The sequence below is a fragment of the Scomber japonicus genome, chromosome 13 (genome assembly GCF_027409825.1).
Source record: "Scomber japonicus isolate fScoJap1 chromosome 13, fScoJap1.pri, whole genome shotgun sequence".
Lineage (NCBI taxonomy): Eukaryota > Metazoa > Chordata > Actinopteri > Scombriformes > Scombridae > Scomber > Scomber japonicus.
The window spans coordinates 29,686,763-29,707,203 of NC_070590.1; the positions used below are offsets into that span (position 1 = coordinate 29,686,763).

The window sequence follows — 20,441 nt, forward strand, 5'->3', positions numbered from 1 at the left end:
CATTTCAAATATGTTCCGGAAAAAACTAACTTCCTACCATAGACTATATGGGATTATGACATTTGAGCCTGGACTCATTGCAGAATTGTGTCAACACAAATACAAGCATAGCAGAAAAAGCACCTCTAATGCTACCATTATTCTATATTTTTGTTATTGTCAACAAATCCCAGGAACAGACCAAAACAAATGATCATCTCTCCATACTGTCTGTCTGCTCTGCCCCAAACACACTGTCCCCTACTTAAGATCTCTTTTAAAGAAATTGTTCTCAAATAGTTTCATTTTTAGCCATTAAACTAAATAAAGGCTATTTTCCAAAACAGCCAGTCACTGTGGTTTTCAGCACAGGAGGAAAAAAGCGCATTGGTTAGGGAATATCTGCACCACAATAAACCATATTTGGTTCTCTAGTGAGTATTTCTGGCAGCAGAAGGGTGGGTCAAAATAAACTACTTTGTGTGTGTGTGTGTGTATGTGTGTGTGTGTGTGTGTGTGTGTGTGTGTGTGTGTGCACGTGTGGTCATGAGCTCAACAGCACTAAGGAATAAGTTATATCAGACTTTGGTGACTTGATAGTAGATCAGTGTATTGTTGGTGTGGGTGTGTACATGGGTTTTGTTCACAATTACAATAAATATACAACATGTTCATCTTCATCTCATAAGCCTGTACTCACAGTTCAATGCTCTACTCACCAAGCACGTGCAGGAAGTAGCTCCTTAAAGCTGATTGTCTTGTTTATTTTAAACCAGACCGATACACGGTTGACCCTGTGTTATATATGAGAAATTGTTTAATAAATGTTGTCACTTGGTTTTTGTTAATCAGTGGTTTATTTATAAGAAATCACATACACTCTCCAAGGGAAGTGGACCATGGAACATTAGTGCTTCAAGGTTAATGCATCATTGTGATAAGAGACAGCAACATAAATGGACACTGTGCTTATCTACTGTCAGCTGACACAACTCAACATAACCATCGTTTTTCTGTCTTGTTTTCTCAGACATGGACCTGAATCTGAGTCCCACCGGGAAGGTTGTGAAGACATGGGGGGACACATTGTCTGTGAAGATGGAGAAGAGCGCCTCGGGTGAAGCCAAAATATTATGGACTAAGGTAATGAGTGCCTGGGATTGGTGTTGATCAGACAGAAGTAACATGAAAAGATAGAAGGAGATGGAAGAGTTTGCTTGTTTACTTTCTTTTCAGCCAGTAATCAAACCTGACCAGAGAAACTCACTCTGGAGCTCTTATATACTGAGAATAAGACACTGATGATGTCCATCAACACCTCAGGAGCTGGCTGGTAAAGTCAGGCTATTTATTTTACACAGTGAGTCTGACACAGAGCTCAGTCTACACTAAAAACTAGAAGAAGACACATCATGTTACATTTATTGAAGGAATGGTAGATGGTCTTAAAGGGGAATTACTGTTCTAATATATATCTGCAACCAGCATCAGAAATCCTGGTAAGATATATTTGATATAGTGGATAAATTTAGTCTGGTATAAAACGTCACATAAAATAAGGTCATTGCAGCAGTAAAAATAGGACATTCTGTAGATATGAGTAAAGGCAATAATAATATGTGAAATGAGAATGCCAGCAACCCTGAAACCAATGGAAAAATAGAACAGACATCTTGCATTCATGCTTTTACTGCATGTCCTTGGTGAGTCTGGCTGTGAGAGCATCTTGATAAGTACTAACACTGGATGAGAAAAGAATGTGTATGTTACTGTTGCATTTAAATGTGAGTTACAGGTGCACTTTGCTTGAGAGAGTAAATCCTGACAATGTTTTTTTTTTTGTCTTTTTGTTTTTCAGAATGGAAAGTCAGTGAATGAGCCTTCCTTTTCTAAGCTCACCTACGCTGATGCAGGAGTCTACAAATGTGAAGTGTCCATGCTTGACCTGACACGAGAGCAGAGCTTTGAACTGGTTGTAGAAGGTGTGTGTGTGTGTCTGTGTGTGTGTATGTGTCATAGTTATCTCCTCTACTGGCTGAAATGAGTGGAACACTAAGAATGTCTCCTGCTCATATTTTAGTTGTACCAATCTTCTTTTCTTTGAAGAAGTAATAAAGCCGGCAGGATGGAAGCTCACTTATTTGTAACCAATATGTGATTTTAAACTTGGAACTAGGTTATATTACCATTTTTAAGATTGATACCTGAGGTGTACACTGACTGAACAAAATGTTAAGGATACAGTACAGTGTATATAACACCCACACTGACAATCCCTTGCATACTGTATCTTCACTGTCTTGTGCATCTCTCTTTAAAGACTGTGTTAAGTGAATTCAGACATTTACTTCTAAACACATTAAATAGATCATAAATGTATTTCTAAAAAAGATTTCCATTTAGATTTGAATTGTGGAGCTAGGCTTCATAAAATGTGTTTCAAGATTTCTGTGTTCAGGATTTAGTGGGCGGGTCTGAATGATTAGCATAAACCCGCCCCTGCTGCTATAGAGGTATAAATACATTCAGCACACACTACTACTACTACAGTCTACAGTCTACAGTTAGCCAGTTAGCTGAGTTAGCCACCGAGTTAGCCGCCGAGCTAGCAGCCGAGCTAGCAGCCGAGCTGGCCGCTGAGTTAGCAGCAGAAAGCTCTCAGATGTAGCGCCCATGTTTCTGGTAGAGGTGGTGACTTTGATTGACAGGTGACACTTGGTAGGGGGCGGGGTTTCAGTGAACTCGACGGGCACTTCCACAGCGTTTGGTAGCAGAGAAAGAGACTGATTTTTACACAACTTTGAAGCCTAATTTCATATATTTAGCGATTTTTTAAATCGTTCAAATTTGGCAGGGTGGTTAACAACACACTTTTCTATGGTATGTCAAACTCCGAACTCATATTTATTCTTACTTTACACAGATTTTAATAAGTGAAGTATCCAGCTTCCACCTACTTTTAATCTGTTCTTCTGGAAAAAAAAGAAGTTGCAAGTTGTAACACTTTATTATCTCAGGGTACACCAATGAAATGTGTTATCAGATGCTACTGAACTGAGTAACAACATAATATGTTTGCATAATATGTTTGCATCAGGAAAGCCTATGATCACCAGCCTGACCAAACACCGTGCTGGTGATGCCCAATACAAAGTTCTGACCTGCGAGGCTGAGGGAGTGCCAGAGCCCATCTTCCAATGGAGTGTCAATAGCTCAAATGTAAGTACTGAGGTGTGTGTGTGTGTGTGTGTGTGTGTGTTGTATCTTAAAAGCAGAGATGTGTTGAGTTAGGCTGGTGGTGGAGAAAAAGTAACAATATGAAGCAAGATAACAGCAAACAGAGCAGTATGGTGTGATTAAAGAGTTCTTTGAGGATTCTGTCAGAGTTTGCTTTGCTCTAAAAATTAAAGTAAAAAAGAGCTCCTTCTGAGGTTTTCACTCTTTTCTACCATTCCTCTTTTATGTCAGCCCTCTGCACGGTGTTGTTACATTCAGACTGTACACATAGTGCAGCATTGTTCTAGGAGCCATTGTGTATTGGATCCTGTGAACTATCCTAATGGTAGGCAACAGTCTGAGCTATGATACATCACTGGCAGCTGAATGAGGATCATTTCTGCACTTAAAGCAACTTAATTGTTCTGTTACAGCCAACATTTGATAAATGACGGCAAATTCCCAGATGAGCAACGGCGGCCTGACAATACACAGCAGGAATAATTGTCTGAATTAGAAATGGATGCAGCAAACAGTCACATATCATTTCTGTCCTGTGAAAAACATGTATCTCCAAATTAGTGAAGTTTTTATGAATTGAAAAAAATGCAATTTTCTGTCAGGTGTCAATGCATGTTCACATAATCTGTTATTATTTACAAGACAGGAGAGAGATAGTGCTCAATGCATAAAGAAACGCTTAATCCTTCATTTTATCCCAAACTAAATCAGCAAATTTGTACACAGATGGTTTACACTGGAGGTGACTGTATCTCCTGCCAGATTTTTACAAGGCATGATCAAACATGATGCTGCAGTGTCATGAATGAATGTTTTAAAGAGCCCTGGGCCCCGGTTTTGAGAGAGAGATCAATGGAAATGCAAACAATGCTGCACATCATTATGCAGTGAGACAGATGAAAAGAAAGAAAATACAAAAAGGAAACATGCTCCTTTAAACCTCTTTTGTTTTTTTCATTTCTTCTTTTTTTTAATTACCCAAACTAATCTCATAGACAACCTTTCCATGCAGTGTGGGTGATGCTCAGTCTCAGTGCAGAGCATCATTCACTCTGATAAATAATGTACTTATCAAGATGTTCTGTGATGAACGACCTCAGGCCTCATTGTGAGCAGGTAATGCTCCAACAATGAGGCATCATTTCTTGGATGGGTTCAGGTTTGTTGGCAGGGTCGATGATGTTTTGTGTTTACTTGTGCATTCAGGATGAGTTTGCAGTTTGTTGTTTACTATCAGACTCCTCAGGCATATCATCAGCTACCGTCTGATGTCGACATTTGCACTATTTTCCTCCCTGTTTTCCCACCATTCTACCATTCAACACCTGGCAGGCAATATCCTGTAGAATGGAAAAGTCGATAATGTGTGCACAACTAAGGGGGCTGCTACATGTGATAGATTTATCTCCCCAAATATTTCTGGAGACTCTTATTCTCTTGTGTTGTGGTGTTTTTGCCTCCAGGAGGAGAGCTCCTACATCAATGGCAAGGCCACCCATAAAATCACTGTGGTCCCCAAGGTGAACCTGACTGTCACCTGCACTGTCAGCAACAAGCTTGGCGATGATGTCATGACGATCAATGTCTCCTCTGGTAAGTTAATGCTCATGCACACTGTAAACAACTTGGTTGGTTGGGTTTCTTTTCTCGATAGGAGTGAGAGAGGTGCAGCGATGCGTCTGTGAAGCCAGCAGCTGAAGTTTTACAGCTTTGAACAGGAAAATCATGGATTCTTACTTGCGTCACTGCGGTAGTACATTTCATTGTTTTGAGTTAATGTATTAAGTTAATTAGGCAGCATTAACTAAAAAGAGAGAGACAAATTAGTCACATTCATTTTAAGATTAACTCTGGATGCAGTCATTCTCCAAACATGGCTTTTAACATGAAATCACACAAATCTGATTTGCTGTATAGTGACAGCCTTTTCTCAGCGTGTAACCCCGTTTGACCATCTATGCATGTGAGTGTGTCTGCAGCTCAGCTCTGTGGGAAACAAATAGGCTGCTGGTGGCTTGATGATTGTGTTGCTGCCAGTGTGAATTCACAGTTAGAGAGGCTTTTGCCAGAAGCTCTCAGCTGTGGCTTGATTATTGGAACCTCATTTTAATAACGATTGCTCTTTGAAACAGTGAAATACTAGTTCCATAACTACTTCACATTTAATAGGACACATTCTAAATAGAGCAAACAAGAAATATATAGATTGGACAATAAACATATCTAAATTATAGCTTAATGAAGGCTTCACATTTATATAAACACACTGAGGCAAAGCAAGTAAACACAGAATTGATGAGAATTGATGAATATTATCAAGTATATTCAGTATGGAGTGTGAATGACATTGACATTTAGAGCACCATCTGTATCCATGTAGTGAGAACAGTAAATGGTAATCAGCAGTATTCTTTTCAGCTCACATCTCAGCAGTGTTATGGTTGAACAGTGGGTCTCCAGACTCTACAATACTGACAAAACAGCTCAAGTATTGATATCTTTGCTCATCTCAGTGCTTTTCTTTGCAGCTTCACACACACACACACACACACACACACACACACACACTCAGTGCAGATATTTGAAGAATCGTAACACTGCTTCTTTCTTTCTTCAGTGGTGTGGTGATATAACAAGAAAAAATAGATTCTGCTGTAATTAAACTGCCTTATAATAGCTTACATTGCATGAGGTGAAATGTGGTGCTTGCTTTACCTTCACTTAAGTGTGAATACATTTGATTTGGTGCTTTTAGTACTTCTGTCATTATAAGACAGAGCAGAGATGAAGGGGAAATAATCAGAAACCAATTAACCAATTTAGAGGAAAAAGTCACATCAGTAGTTATTTAGGATGAATGAATTATTTTAATGACTATAAATCCTCACATCACTCTGTCATATCTGCACTCTGTCCCCTGATATGAAGTCTATATATGTGGTGTTGGAGCTGCTGATGGTGAACAGTAACAGATGGATTTGACATTGATCAGTAAACTGCTGTTATTGACACAACATCCTGTGGAGTTTTTTTTTCTTCTTCTTCTCTTCTTCTATAATTGTTCTTTGTTCCTGAATCATTTAAACCTATTATCAATGGAGTTATTCACTGAGTGGAACCGTTGCAGAACGTGCTTATGTGGAACTTACATTTAAATGACTGCATGCAGCCACCAATTACACAGAAAGCACACTACACATACTATAGATACTGGAGTGAAAAAAATAACAAAAAACAAAAGGAAGTATGTAATGAAAGGCCAGGACTGTCAAAGGCTAACGCTGAATGCTACAGCGGTATCCTTTCATTTCATGCATACATGCTGTGCCATTGCTCTTCCTCCTCATTCTTTCTTTCAGTCGGTGATAATCCTCCTTTCTTTTGTCTCTCCTCCTCCTTCACTATCTCCCGGGTTTGGCTGGGTTTCTTGTTTGTTGGGGAGCTAAACCTGTCTCGCCTTTCTTTTCCTGCAGTCTAAGAGCCAGTGCCTGCCATTTGCTCTGAAAGCATAGTAAATTGTTGCTTTTAGAAGCTATAGTTGCTCTCCCCTTCCTAAGTTCAGTTTGCTTGTTGTGAGGCACAAGCAGAAAAAAAAAACAGCTTTAGATTTGATGTTGAGAGGCTTCTCTCACCCTTCATCAGAGTAGGACTTTGCCTTTGGGCTTTTTAGACCAACAGCATGTGTATGTTTTTGCTTTTTTTTTTTATGATTTCTAATTTATTTATGTTTGATTTCAGTTTTTAAAGAGGAGAAACAGGAAAGAGGTAAGCTTTTGTTTTCCTTTGCCCCTTTCTTTTCCTTTCTAGACTTTTAATAGGAGCTTCTGTTGAATATTTACTTCAACAAATTTCAAATGAGACTTTGAGGTGAAAGCTGCCATTATGGCTCCCTAAACTGTTATCTTGTTGGGTTCTCTGATTATGAACCCAGTAAACTATTATGTCCTCAAACACTCATCACCCCCATATGCAAACATTACTGTCATCTCAGCTTTTCCATCTTCATTATTTTGCTCAGAGTGGCTCACTTATGCAGCTCTCAGAGGCAGATTAGAGAGATTATCAAGAGTGCTGGATGATTATGAAAGAACTTCACGTAGTGTTTGCTGGATGATGAAAACACAGTCATCAAACCCATCCATGTGTCACCTATAATTCATGATCTGAACTCTGAAACAGACATACATAATAGGCTACTATTTCTTCAAAATATATTGTATGTAAGGTGCAATTTATAGTCTTCTAGTTACAAAACATATATAGTTTCATATATTTAAGGTATGAATAGTGAATCCGTGATTTGTAGCTGCACAGTTTCCTGCCATTTCTAATCCTTGTCAACAAAACAAGTCACTGTTAGCACTAATTGAAGTGAAACAGTGTGTGCCTGCAGGACATAAATCATGCACGATGGTGACAGGTTCCACACACCTGCTATTCTTTATAAAGTCACAAACACTGTCTGATGCTGAATACACACACAGATGTGATTACCTGGTGAGAAAATGGAGGGTGACGGTGAGCCAGTCTGAAACACGCAACAGAAATGAAATGTCAAAACATAACGTCAGAACACTTAGCCCACATGCCGACATTAATGCCTTTCTTCATCTCCCTGATAAACTCTCCTGTTCTATTTTAAGGAACGCGCCACACGCCACTGTCTCCTCCCTCCCAAATATCTGACGTCTCATTGCTGATGTTATTTTCCTGGAATGTAAACAAAAGTCAAGTCGGTGTGGTTTTCTAGTCGCTATGGTAACAACGAGAACATGATTCTATAAACACAAAGCCATGAAATAAAGTGTGGCGTGATGAAGGGTCAGCTGATGAAACTTTACTTCTGGAGTGTAGAGTAGTGTGACACAGACCAGGGTTATTATAGTTCACTAAAACTAAAACTAGCAGTGAAAAAACAATTTAGTAAACAGAGATTAAAGTAACAGCAGATAAAATCAGCTTAGTTGTAGTTTTCTTGTCATTGTCTCCATAGCGACTGTATAGTGTTCAGTGTGACTTGTTGAGATAACGGGCTAGTACCAGCAGTGTCCAGCATTATTTCATCCTTTACAGCTTCTACTAATCAAGGCTTTCATCCTAATAGCTGAAACACTAAAAACTAAGACTACAACTACATAAAACTACACTAAAACTAGTCAATCACTTGTTAAACTGACTAAAACTAAACTGAAAAAAAAGCAAACTGAAAAACTAAATAGAAATAAAAACTAATGAAAATTTCAAAACTATAATAACCCTGACACAGGCTGCTCGGCTCTGTATGATGTAGCTCATGCTTAAAGCAGCCAAACATCTACCAGCGACACGTTACAAGTTTTGGTGACTGTGTTTTCATCACAGCTAGAAACAATCTTTCAAAGAATTCCTTTAGGTGCTTTGTGGGGAAGCTTGAGTGTGTGTATGTGTATGTGTGTGTATGTGTGTGTTAGTTGAATCAAAGTGCTGCTGTCTGTTACCAGGCTCTCCAGAGGATTCCGGGGACCAGGCGAAGCTCATAGTTGGGGTGGTGGCAGGGCTCCTCATAGCTGCTGCTGTGGTGGGACTCATCTACTGGCTCTACATGAAGAATTCAAGGTAAAGAAAGACACACCCCAGTGCACACTGGTACACGTGCACATTTGCATTTTCACATAATTTAATTTTCATGTCCTTGCTCAAGTCCTGATGGCACTGCTCTTGCTAGCTGGAACTGCATTCACACAAAAAGGAGAAAAGCAGAATTGGTGCCTGTGAGCGAGTTTAGAATAATAACCAGTATAGGAACATGGTCAAGGTTTACAGCTACTTTCTCTCTGACAATAAAATGAACAAACACTCCTGTCTGGCCTCTAAAATGATCACGTGTCAAAGAAGAGATAAGCAGCTGAGGATGTAGAATCCGGCGGGAGTTTTCAGAGCACGTAGCAGAGGGAGATATGGCAGATGTGTGTATGCTGAAGAGATGAGTTTGCAGTCTGCTATGGAGTGACCGGCTGTGCCTCCTGGAGCTGGGGTGAAAAGGTCATTCTATAAGCACAGGTGCATCATGCATTTTTGCAATTGTGTATTCACCACAGACAAGGAAGCTGGAAAACTGGAGAGAAGGAGGTGGGGACATCTGAGGAGAGCAAGAAACTGGAGGAGAACAATCACACTGTTTAAAGGAGCTCAGGCTGTAATGTGTGTGATGAAAGAGGTAAGAACGGTCACTTTGAAATACTAAAAGTTACATTTCATTTGAAGGTTGAATTTGAAATAGTTTAATATGAATGTCTCTGTAGATGTTAAATGCAAATAATGAAGTATAACTCTAGTTTATTACAACTTGGGCCATGTGTTTGTTGGTTTGGTCATCATTCCCAGCAAGTGAATCAGTGTGATCTCATAACAGTGCACAAGTGTCATAGATGGTGATTCACACCAGCAACAACTAAATATGATCAGCCACACTATTTACATTCAAACTTTCCACAAACTGAAAGCGAAGAGTAAAATACATTGTTATTATTAAAGTGTACACTGTAAACATCAGTCACAGTTTACAGACTGACACGCTGTACTTTCCGCTGTAATGACGGTATTACTGATATTAAGGATCACATGGAAACTGCACCCACGAAATTCCAATGACACTTGTGCAGATTTTCACTGATTTTCCACCAATAAAGATGTTACTTGTAAAACTCAAAATGTTAAGACCCAGTGAAATGAAAATGACTTAATCCTGTGTTCCTTGTGTTCCTTGCTTATTTTTCTTATTATATACCAAATATGTCATAAAATCAGTATTTTTACATTACTACATCTTTTCCTGTAAGATAGGATTTACAAAAGTTCACTTTGTTTCCATTTCCAGAACAATGTGGCTGAGCTCTAATAAACTAAAAACAATCTTTCTTATCTTAAATGAATATTATCTGTCAATTACAAGCAAAAAAAAATATTCAGCAGAATTCCACAGATTTTCATTCTGGATCACCTTCACCTGTCAGACTTTGCTGTAGTAATGTTGCTCTGCTCTCAGATGCCAGTGGTTACTTTGATGATGTTATGATGGTCAAAACTACACAACTATGACCCATATTGTAAAAAAAAAAAAAGGACTGATGTACTAACATGTGTAAAATATATATTATATTCCTCTGTGCTGTACACCTCTGCTGTTGTCCAGAAAGTAAAAACACATTAGTGAGTGACTTTGTGTCTGTGTAACGCAGACACAAAGTCACTCACTAATGTGGCTTCACTTCACCAACACGTTGACAGTGTAGGACAGGGGAGTCAAACATGCGGCCCGTGGGCCAACACCGGCCCGCCAAGAGGTCCAATCAGGCCCAGTTTCCTTCTTCCTCTTTTCCTTCCTTCCGTCTGTCCTTCTTCCCTTCCTTCCTTCCTTTCTTCCATCTGCCCTTCTTCCCTTCCTTCCTTCCATCGTCCCATCCTTCTTGTCTTCTCTTATCTTCCTTCCATCTGTCCTTCCTCCCTTTCTTCCTTCCATCTTTCCTTCCTGTATTCTTTTTCTTCTCCTCCTTCTTTTCTTTCCTTACGTCCTTCCTTCCTTTTAATGAGATCAAATTGGACTGCGTGTGGCCCTTGAATGAAAATGAGTTTGACACCCTGGTGTAGGACAAAGTCAAGAGGTTGTGATATGTAGCACAACAAGCTAGCAGAGCTCTGTAAGTGGAAGCACACATGAACATGAACCTTACACACAACTACTGTCAGACTGAAAACCTGATTGCTCTTATTAGTCTTAGGAGCCTTTTTCCAAATCAATTAGCATGACTGTAATCTGCATGGTGAAGCAACATGGAAAATACGGTTCAGTTAAAATACTCACTGTTATAGTCATGGAGCTGTCAAATGAGAAAAAGGGAGAAGATGTACAGTATTATGTTAACAGTGCAGTGGAGTGTGGCTCAGTGATGTGTTCTCAATTGTTTTTGAACAACAGCAGAGGTCTACAGCACAGAGTAATAAGATATCTGTATAACATCCTTTTACACAATTCTCACACACCCATACTGTAGGCTGTATGCTGCACATGGAAAGAGTTTTTGGTCACTCCTGTCTGTTGTAGCTGACTAGTGATCCCTTCCTAAAGTTCTTTCAATGTAGGCGAAGTGATGTGGGACCGAATCGGCTGTCCTCATTCTGTGTAAAAATACATTTTAAAGTTCAGCTGAAAATAATAAAAAGCTTCACTAGTCTGAGTTAGAGAAGTCAAGTGAGTACCTTTAAAAGTTACAGTCTCAATTACCATTTCTGTTACTGTTCCTCCACTGCAGCTCAGGAAGGAAACACTGGGGAAATATAAAGAGGACATTTCATCCTGCTATACCACTATATATTCTGTACTCGGACTGGAACTTTGGAAGATACACTCAAATTGACTAACTGTTGCTGAAGCCTCACATTACCTTCAGCTGAATTTTAGAATGAAGATTTTGTTCCCTCACTTCTTGGACAGCGCCCAAGAACTCTTTCTATGCATACACATCAACCTATTCTTTAAGATAATTGAATACATTTAGTAAATGGGTGTTTTTCCAGACAACAAAATATTAAAAATCATGCATGATTGAAATGATTGTTAATGAGTATATTTCTCTGCATGTCTCTGTGGGGAAGAAGCAGTTGAAAGCAGCCTTGCAACATCAAAAACACAGACTCCCAGTTGGCTGCTGACGCGCTCCATCAGGCTCCACATAAGCAGCAACAATCAGAGAAATGTTTCCACCAAGACCTGCCCACAGCCTGCTGTCCCACCTCACTGTTTGAAGTCTTTACTGAGGCTGCCTCGTGTTACTGTGTCATTTTGTTTTTGTGTTCCTGGTGAATGCTCCCTGTTATGTTTTGTTCAGGAGATTCCATGAGGCTGTGTGGTGGAGGTTCTTCTTTTCTTTTTTTTTGTGGCTTTGGTTTTTCTTTTATGATCTTTTTTTTTTCTAATTTGTTCTCAAATTTCTTCAAAGAATGTAAATTCCTTTTTTCCACTTTTCAAGGCCTGTATAACAAATCCTAATTATGCGTGTGCCCTGGCTGAGCATGCCGATGTTTATTTTTATTTTGACTTTTTTGTGCGCTTTGTGTGGAGAAGCCTTTTGTTTGGCTGAGCTCAGAGAAAAAGACACTTCACTGCTGTATAACCTTACTGAAAATGTCCTCAAACTTTGCAGAAGATAACCTCAACATTTCTTGGCTTATGTTCTCTGGTTTTGAAACACTGGCAAATGAATATTTAGTCAATGGATTCCCACGACAGTAAGAGTCCTAGCTATAGTCATAATATTAAATAAGGAACTGGATGTACTGTGAATTATTTCTATACATGCAGTTTATTCTAACTGTAATCCAAAAAAAAAGCAAACTACTGTGTTTTAAATTGCATTTGTGCAGGTGTAAATTGGTTATGGGCAAATGGAGCATTTACACACACTCAACCACTAATTCTTTGTTTTTGTACATTTCTTCCCTATTTCAGCCCCTTTCATTTTGTTTTCTTTGAAGTCTCCAGAGGGACTTTTGGACTCATTTATGTTGCAGATCATTTTAAAAAGGAAGAAGTAGCGAAAAGGCGAGAAGTTATCAGAAAAGCAACAAGTTGTAAGAAATGCTAAATTATGTTCTGCCATAATGTTTCTTTTCTTCTTTTTTTGAAGTTGATACTAAAAATGACGTTGTTCACATGTTGTTTGGTTTAATACACTACATTGTTGTCTTCATGTCTTCACCTGGGCACATGTCTGCTCTATAGTTGAGACATTAGTTTTTGGAGTAGATTTCACATTTTCTTTTTGGAAGAGCTTTACTGAAGCCAGGTCTGAATGTTCTATTTGTTTTGTTCTTTTTTTTTTTTGTGTGTATTTGATGTATTTATATTCTGTGTGCAACCTACCTGGATGGCTGTGCTGCAGCATGCGAGATAATAATATTAATCCTGCGTGGAAGGCATCATGTGTTGAAAAGGTACTGTATGGTGGGAGAGTTACATGAGAGTGAATGAGGTAATACAAGATCCTCACTCACTCTCTGTGGTATTGTAATGATGGTATTTTAAGCTCAGTGAAGGATAACCCAAACTGAAGACAGTGGTTGAGAGTAGCAGATAGGATGGGGTGTGTAAAGATGATGGCTCTCTGGGTTTACAGCATTCTGCTCTTATCCCATAATAAAACCCCACAGCAGTCCACCAATAGGAAATACCTGGCTCACACCTACAGGTCAGTTAATCTATCTATCTAAGTATACAACATGGAAACTTCCCAAAGTAATGTTCAAAAGCAAATGTTGAAGACTCACCTCACTTAACCTCAACCTAAAATCTGCTCATATATCTGAGAACTACTGCCATGACTCAGATTTACACTAAGTCTGAGTAAACCACCTGGGAAAACAGCTGCCTGTGGTAGTTATAATAGAACATGTGGAATTGGTTTTGTAGACTGTAGTGTTTTTCATCACCTGGCATTGTAAATCCATATGTTTGCCAACATAGGCAAGAAAGTAACAGCTGATTATTTTTTGGACACTTCAGGTGTAGATAAAGCACTAAATGTTAAGTTGAGGGAACCACGCAGCAGTTGATCTTTGCAATGGTTTTCCAAACTGTAAAGAGAATACATTGTGTTACAAAGTATAGAAGTTACCAGTGTAGCTCTTCCCCATCCGGCATCTACAACATTACAACAATATATATAATCATATTGTGTGATTGTTTTTGCAAAACCACATGATCTGAAACCAGTAGGTCAACATTTTTAAGCACCTAGTCTGTTGTTTTCTCATGCCTTTTGTTCCTTTTCAAGTAATCAGGTCAGCAGTGAAACCAAAGAGGGTAAGATGAGAAGGCCATAGTAGTGTTGTAAATACAGACTTTTGTTTTTGTACTGTTGTTGACAATAAAGTGTACATTTTGAAAAAAAAGTGTTATGTGCAAGAGTTTTTTCAATAAATAGTCTCCGCATCTCATTACTGCAGTGCACCATGTATTAGGGGCAGATCTAGAACATTTCGGTAATTTAATTCTACTATTAAAGTGAATATCAACCAGGACATTGGTGGTGGGGGGAGCACCGGCCAATCAGATTCCAAGGGCCACTATGTTGGCTCCGCCCCTGGGTATTATTACATGTTGAAGGCCACTGGATGTCTTATGAGAATATACATTTACATTTCATATCTACAACAGCTTCTCTATTATATTAGTTACTTCTCCATTGACATCTTACCAGCAGCTCTGCCATGATGACTTTATAAAACTGTGTTTGCAAATACACACATCCTTTTTAAATCATTTCCAAAGATGCATCTCAAGATGAATGTGTGTTTTGCCTGGTTGAGAACATGCTTTTAAGATTTGCGGTCCTTTATTGGACCAAGCTTGTTCCTTCATGTTTGCTTTATTGTGTTGATTGTTTTGAACATATTTGTTTGCACATGTATCATTCATATAGCTACTGTTATACTTATTAATGAAACCAACACAACCACCTTCTTACACAGGGTGACTTTGGGAACTACAGTCATGGCCAAAAATATTGACACCACTTCTGTCAGATAAGCAGCACGTCTCCCAGAATATTATTTCAATTACAAATGCTTTTGGTATTCACGTGTATTTTTTTGTTTGCATTGGAACAACACAAAAAAACTTCAAAACCTGATAAAATTCCTCACAGAACTCAAAAAATAGACTGGACAACATAATTGGCACTCTCAGTAGTAAGCGATAATAATCCAATACATTTTTGGTCAAAATCACTGTATCTCTCCTCACTATCCGCTAGCTGTCCCTTCTAAATGCAAGCTGAAAAAAAGTCTGGTTTCAATACACAGCCTGGCTCTGAGACTCAGCTGATAAACATGTGGCAGGGACAGAGAGCGTTCATGTGCGTTCACGGTCAGACAGAGGGGGGCGGGGCTACGTAGTGTACGCAGTCAGAGCGAGAAACGTCTGGTACAAACATAGTGGAGAATGAGAGGTGACCAAGAAACATCCAGAGAGGAGAAGGTTAGAAGAACAAAACATATAAAAGAAGCACTTTGACTAGACAAGGACCCGCGGACACATCAGTGTGGTTTTCTAACGGCAGAGGGACAGATGGAGACCCGGAAGAGGGACCCACGCACTGGCACAACACCTGTTGAGGAGCGGAGAGTGAAGGTGGACGCTGATCTGCCGGACAGGTGAGTAACATCAGCTCTGCTTCACATAAACTATAACGTTACCTGCTGACATTCAGATCACTGTCTAGTTAGTCATGATATGTTGTTGTTGTGATGTTACCTGTAAAGTAGCAGAGTTGTTACTACAGCTGTTTGACGCTCTGCACGTTAGCTTCGCAGCTAATGTTAGCAGCGTGCTAACGTGACCTAGAACGTAGCTGCTGGCTGTGTATCTGGTATTTGTTCACTGCTTTCAAACTGTTAACAGTCATGAAGACATATAAACTCAGGTTTGCTATCACAATAAGATTATTTGGAGTGATACACGGACCAACATGCTATGTTATCATTAGCTTCAACTCTGGTCACTGTAGTTGTGTAAAATCAACCTGAACAGCTAACTCCTGCTAGTTTTTACTCTGTTGTGTTTTATTACATAAACTGATTGATACATAGATAAACAGATTTACTTTATTGATCCAGTATTAGGAAAATCTTGATTTAGAGCAGCATGTTATCCAGTATATATAATATGATGTTTGTTTAATTCAGCTGAAAAAAATCAGGGTCTGGTGATTTCCAAAACAAAAGTAAAATTTTGTCCACACAGTTGTTACAATCCAACTGTATATGAAAAACGAATTTATGAAATAATACAAGCAAGCCAAGCAACATAAAGCCCCAGAAGGAGCTTTTCCCCCACATCACTTACTATACCTTTAATATTTGGTAGCACACCCTGTGGAAGAAATAACTGAAATCAATCACTTCCTGTAACCATGAACGAGTTTCTTACACCTGTCTTCTAGAATTTTGGATCACTTTTCTTTTGCAAACTGCTCCAGATCTTTCAGATTTGAACGATGCCTTCTCCCAGCTGCTGTTTCAAAATGTCTACACAGATGTTCTCTGGGATTCACATCTGGACTAATTGTTGGCCATTTCAGAACTCTCCAGCACTTTTTCTTTAACCATGTCTGAGTGCTTTTTGTCCTGCTGGAAGACCCATGACCTCTGACCTCTGGTAGAGACGCTGCTTTCTGACACTGGGCCCCAAAATTCTTTAGTAGTCATCAGATTTCATGATGCCATTCACACAGTCAAGGCATCCGGTGCCAGAAGCAGCAAAGTAACCCCAAAACATCTGTGAACGTCCACCATGTTTGACTGAAGGGAGCTAGTTCTTTTCTTTGAAGGCCTCATTTCATTTTCTGTAAACAGTACCATGATGTACTTCACCAAAAAGCTCTATTTTGGTCTCATCTGTCCATAGTACGTTCTCCCAGAAGGAGTGGTCTCCTTCTGGGAGCAGTGGTCTCCTACCATAGTGTCAAGTGCAGGGGTGCCAATATTTTTGGCAATGACTGACCATTCTGATGCTTTGTGAAAAATAAACTTTCAGCACAGCACTGCACACACATCTTACTGTTTGACTCTAGCTATTTTTTTGCTAAGTCACACACAATGAGCTGAAAACAAACTTCTTGTCCTCTCCAGCCGCAGCAGACAAGAGGGTACAACTATCATGGTGAGAATGTTTTGGCGTCTGTCCCAGAAGACAGACAGCAGTGGCTCCAGCTCCAGTTGAAGCAGTTAGCCTCCAGCTGAACAGACATTAAGACAAAGAATTGGACTGTGTTCAACCTAGGACTGCTGAGGACTGGAGAAACTAAAAGTGCAGTGTGGCTCAGTCCTTTCCCAATTTTTGTTTTCAGCCTCAAATCAGGGAACTCCTTAAAACCCAACACGAAGACAAACAAGATGACAAAGCTGTAACATCATGTTCAGTGTCTGCATGCTGATGTAACCTATTCTGTTGGAGAGCTGCACTAATTAGCGGGTGTACGGTTCTGTGTGATGACAATATGACTTTGTTTGTGCCAACTGCAGACGACTCCAGGCCGGGCGGGAATGTGAGGGGTAGGAGGACAACTGAGACTTGTGTAGGAGGAGATGAGCTTCATCACTGTTGTATCAGCTTCCTGCTAGTTCTTACATTCACAGATTTCATGATGCCCCTTAAATCCATGGTTCTACTTTTTTGTTCTGGGGGCCTTGTGCTTAAGCCCCTTTGCATCCTTTGCATAATTCCAAGACAGTGTGTAAGAATGCAGACCCAGACCTCCAGGAAGCAGTTATTTCGATTAAACACAGTCTCTGGATGATTCAGGTTGTCTCTCTGAGGGGGAAAAAAATCACTTCCTCCTTCTCTTGCTTTCAGCATTTTAAACTGAACACACTGTTTAAGGCATTTCAATGTGCTAATAGTGTGTTGTGGAACAAATCCTACATCTGATGCCATGAACAAACAAAATAGGCCACAGTCTGTTAGTGGGGTGAGATCCAATCCATTTTAGCAGTTAGAGTATATGTGTGCTGGTGTTAAGAGAGCATAGTGAACGGCCTTAAGAGATTATGTTCTTGGGAAATACAGCTCACTGTGCATCATGTTGGAGGTGTTTGGAGGTGTTATGTTTTTTTTCTTTTTCTTTTATCAGCCAGCTTGAGACACACAATATGCAGAATACACCATCCACCTGCAGAAAGCCACTGAAGCAAAAGCCCACCATTAAATATAAACCTTTCATCTTCACTAAATAATGCTTCAGTCCACAGTTAGAGTATGTAGTATATCAACAATGACAACTAAAGCATGTCTAACTGTCTAAAAAATGAATGCGCTCTCTTCTGGATGATATTAATATACAAATGTTATATATGTGTGTGGATATTTATAAACATTATGGCAATTAGAGACTGCACAGCTGACACACTGCAGATGAATAATGAATACAAGTAATTACTTACTTGAAATAGCTTATAAAGTAGCTAAACCTGAGTGTATGTATTAACTAAGTAGTACAGCTGGACTGATTCTCAGCTTTTCTTCTGAAATCTCATGAAAAGACCAAAAGCAACAATCTGACTTTCTGTCTCAAGCTTACTCATTTCTGCTGAAGATGTAAATACACACTCATTTCCTAAAACAGATTATCACTGCACATTTCAGTAAATGTTAGTCAAACAGGAGGACACAGTGCATTTGTTGGGGACTATTTTCAGCAGTGGATAAATACACATTTTGTGCCTTAGTGGGTATTTCAGCACAATGTGTGTGTGTGTGTGTGTGTGTGTGTGTGTGTGTGTGTGTGTTCATTGACGTGTTTTTAACAGTTTTTGGAAAACAATGGAGGTCTATGGCACACACACACACACACACACACACACACACACACACACACACACACACACACACACTACTTGTTAGTAGATCACTTGTCAGTTTTAGTCTTTTCATTTGTTCACAGTAAGAAAAACAGAATGTCACCAGATGTATCATTTAATGTCTTCTCACACACTAACATCTTTTTCTTTATTTATTATTTATAACAAATAAAGATCACTCTTCCTCACTGTCACTCAACACTAACACAGTAGCGCCCCAGGAACTTCAGCAGCTAATGGCTGAGTTCACCACTGGGACAATTTCACACTTCCTTTCATAACTTTCAGTTATATTCAGTATTTCTTTAAATCCCAACTACCCTCCATCACTTGTCAAAGAGTTTCTTCTTGATCTGTTGAGCAGCTCGCAGGCAGAGTGAAGCTCCCTGAAGTCATAATTACTGGTGACAATCTTTTGTTATTTCTGTTACATTACTGGAACAAATCAAACCACGTTTGACTCTCTTGAAGCCTCTGGCTCGTAGTAATGTATTCATTTTATGCAGGAACAAATTGTCAGGAAACAGATGTCCCACAGTTATCATATCATGACACAACACACACACACACACACACACACACACACACACACACACACACACACACAAAATGTTGAAGAAAACAAAGGAATTGTGACTTTTTATTTACTTATCCATGAAAATAGCATATCAAGAAAAAAGCATTAATAATGTATAAATTAATTGCACGTTACTCTATGTTTTACACACTTCTTTTTTTTGTCACCAAAGCACATTAATACGAAAATGGATTTAGAAAATAAAAACTGCCCTTTGCAACCTAAGGCCACTTACCCCCTTCACAAGGGAGTCCAATGGAATGGATAATTCTGAGCTCAGAGTTGTTCAAGTTTGAGAAAATAAGTAAATACAGACCAGTGCAAAAACTAAGCTTCAAATTAAAGGGGAATACCGCTGAATTCAGTCTCAACTCCTTATTCCTATGATGTGTTGTGGCCTGTTCTATTTCTATTGCTAAATGGATGTTAACGTATCGTCTAACCTGCAACATGAGCTCTGTGTGATGCAGAAGCAGTTCATTTGAATACTGAATTGTACATAAACTTAGTGATTCCAGAGTTTCCATCTCCCATTATCAGGGGAGCGGATAAAGCTGCTTTATCTGATGACTAAACTTTATCTAAGTGCTTAATTATATGTTTATACATTGCTTTTTTGTTTAGTTGACATACTTCTGTGGTTGTGCTGAACGGGATAATAATGTTTTATGAATCTGCGTCTGCACAGTGGATGATAACAGAGATAAGAGACTTGTTTTGCAGACTTCTGCCTTGCACACAACATCCCTCATTATCACTATTTCTCTATGGACTGTCTTAGGCCCTAATATTAGCATATATACATTTTAAACTACAGCGGTGTTCCCCTTTAAAGTGCTGCTCAAAGAAGGAAAGAAGGGGTGATGGTGGGGCTTTATGTAAGAAGAGGGGGGGGTGGGATGTCATACGATGCCATCTCTTACACTGACTGGATGACTCAAATAATAAATACAATAAAACAATTCTTTTTTTTTCCTTTTTTTGCCTCCCACACTGTAGACTTTCAGAGCACATTTACTGAGAGGTGTTTTCTGTCTCCATCACACAGCATCATTTCATTCCCATGGTCGACCATGCAGCACAAACAGCCACACTCAATATGTTTACATGCACACAGCAACCTTTTGTTAGTCTGGTCACTATAGTTACCAGGTTTTGCTTAGAAATATGTAAATGTCAAACCAGGGTTAGATCATCTGATCCTTTTCTGATAATGAGAAACCTGTAAAGATGTCTAAAATAAACCAGAGTGCTG

The 20,441-nt window shown here is 39.2% G+C and overlaps 1 protein-coding gene across 3 annotated transcripts in view; it reads left to right on the forward strand.

Annotated features, from left to right (window-relative positions):
* The window catches only part of alcama (activated leukocyte cell adhesion molecule a), a 77,216-nt gene extending 63,800 nt beyond the window's left edge, over nucleotides 1-13,416 (forward strand). The window contains exons 9-16 of one of the 3 annotated variants that reach the window (XM_053332051.1): nucleotides 1,010-1,122; nucleotides 1,838-1,961; nucleotides 3,077-3,198; nucleotides 4,680-4,809; nucleotides 6,955-6,981; nucleotides 8,697-8,811; nucleotides 9,294-9,412; nucleotides 11,848-13,416. In XM_053332051.1, the coding sequence (XP_053188026.1) occupies nucleotides 1,010-1,122; nucleotides 1,838-1,961; nucleotides 3,077-3,198; nucleotides 4,680-4,809; nucleotides 6,955-6,981; nucleotides 8,697-8,811; nucleotides 9,294-9,378 (716 nt within the window). In that variant the 3' untranslated portion in view covers nucleotides 9,379-9,412; nucleotides 11,848-13,416. The remainder of the gene's footprint in view (nucleotides 1-1,009; nucleotides 1,123-1,837; nucleotides 1,962-3,076; nucleotides 3,199-4,679; nucleotides 4,810-6,954; nucleotides 6,982-8,696; nucleotides 8,812-9,293; nucleotides 9,413-11,847) is intronic. The other 2 variants (XM_053332050.1, XM_053332052.1) reach the window with 2 other exon arrangements.
* Nucleotides 13,417-20,441: the final 7,025 nt, after the last annotated feature.